The 1984-nt window shown below is 34.1% G+C and overlaps 1 protein-coding gene across 1 annotated transcript in view; it reads left to right on the top strand.

The window, feature by feature from the left end:
• Window positions 1–1136: 1136 nt before the first annotated feature.
• The window catches only part of LOC107579648 (lens fiber membrane intrinsic protein-like), a gene marked incomplete at its 3' end in the record, with an annotated part of 2486 nt that continues 1638 nt past the window's right edge, over window positions 1137–1984 (top strand). The window contains exon 1 of the mRNA XM_016265453.1: window positions 1137–1355. Coding sequence (XP_016120939.1) covers window positions 1181–1355 — 175 coding nt within the window. The remainder of the gene's footprint in view (window positions 1356–1984) is intronic.

Raw genomic sequence — 1984 nt, 5'->3', positions numbered from 1 at the left:
TTGCCAGATTGAGAACAATCAACAAGAACGATTGACAACAGCAGGTGATGAGCCTTTAACTTTGTTGTTGAGTTGATATATCGGTGTTTATATTCCTCTGGTCATCGAGTTTTGTAGATGGATGCTGATGCTTTTTAGGTGGGGTTGAATCTGTGATATCTGACCCAGTTGATTTGCTGGCTTCCATGGCTGCAATACGGTGTGTTTTCCACCAACTGGCAACCCATCAAAATCCTATTGGTTAAACTGGCAGTGGGCGGAGTCACACAGACCAAAACAAAAATAGACATAGCGACACAGAACACACATTACTATGGAAGTGCATTTCCGCCACTGAATAAAAATGTTAAAAAGTAATTGCGACTTTTTATCTCGGAGTTCTGACTTATTTTCTGACTCGCAATTGTGTGTTATAAATAAAGTTGCAATTCTGAGAAATAAGGCGAAAATTATGATTTTTTTCATGCAATTCCGAGTTTTTATCTTGCAGTTGTGACTTTCTTCTCAGAATTGCGAGTTTATATGTGAGATATTGAGAACACATCAGTCAGAATTGTACTTTATAACTCGCAATTGCACAATTTTCTCACAATTCTGAGAAAAGTCAGAATTGCGAGATATAAACTCACAATTGCAAGAAAAAAAGTCAGAATTGCGAGTTTGTATTACACAATTGCAAGAAAAAAGTCAGAATTGTGAGGAAAAAAACAATTACCTTTTGTTATTTTTTTTTTCAGTGGCGGAAATGGGTTTCCATACATTTCACAGTAGAAAAAAGGCTGTAGCATTGTTTTTTCAGAAGAAACAAGTATGTAAACTTGTAAACGTGTTTCCTAAATGTCTGAAAACATTATATTAAACATATTATGGTATATTTATGCTTTAGTACAGTCCAAAAAAATTTACATACAGCACCTTTAACATCCACTGAAACTTTCCACTGCACAAAAGTGGAAAAAGGTTCATTAAATTATTACCATTTTCTTCACACTAAGAAAAAAAAAAGATTTTAAGAACGATTCACTGAAAGATTCTTTGGGGAGACAAAAATGGTTCTTTTGGAACCTCTGTTTTTAAGAGTGAAGGGTATGTTCTTGACCTGTGTATATTGTGCATGATGGAGCATCTCTGTGTGTGTAATTGACTGTAATGTGTCTGTCAGCGCGTTTAGTTCCTCAGGATGTACAGCTTTATGGGAGGGGGCTTATTCTGTGCCATCGTGGGCAACATCCTGCTGGTGGTCTCCACAGCGACGGACTACTGGATGCAATACAGACTGTCTGGCAGCTTCACTCACCAGGGCCTGTGGAGATACTGCATGTCTGGCAAATGCTACACGCAGACCGACAGCATCGGTGAGTGCCAGACATTATTTACTTCACTGACTGTGTTCAAACATGTTTCCCAAACACACACGCTCTCTCATTAGTCAGAAAAAACACTTAGTCTTGCCCCAAATTCATGCACATAAACTGTGAAAAATGATTTTTCGAAGTTTTAAATAAAACAAAGATTATTGGAGTACATTTTACAAGTTTTTCTGCTTTAAAATTTCATGTTTAATTCCATGTGTTACTTGCCATTTCTGAGTAAAAAAATAAATTAAAAATCCAGTATATGTATATATATATATATATATTGGCCTGAAAATTACAATTTTACAATTCCCTGATATTTCTAGGTTTTCCATGATGGTAACTTGGTTATTTAAAAAAGAAAAAGAAAAATACAAAATGCACCTAGTAAAAAGTTGAATATTCAAAATATTTTAATGAATCTGTCAGCATTTTTTGCTTGCCTTTTTTTTTCAAATAAACAAACAAAATTTGTTCTTTTCTTAATAGAAACATATTCTTATTATTGTTATTTTAATATGTTTACTATAATTTTTCTTAATGTAAAAATAAAAAAAAACTTTAAAAATTAGACTATACAAAGTGAAAAGAAACTTCCTGCTGCCAGCTGGTGGCGCTATGACTATAAA

Source organism: Sinocyclocheilus grahami, unplaced genomic scaffold (genome assembly GCF_001515645.1).
Source record: "Sinocyclocheilus grahami isolate Dianchi unplaced genomic scaffold, SAMN03320097.WGS_v1.1 scaffold18829.1, whole genome shotgun sequence".
Classification (NCBI taxonomy): domain Eukaryota; kingdom Metazoa; phylum Chordata; class Actinopteri; order Cypriniformes; family Cyprinidae; genus Sinocyclocheilus; species Sinocyclocheilus grahami.
The sequence above is the reverse complement of the archived record's forward strand: the minus strand, read 5'-3'. Positions and strand labels throughout refer to the sequence as shown.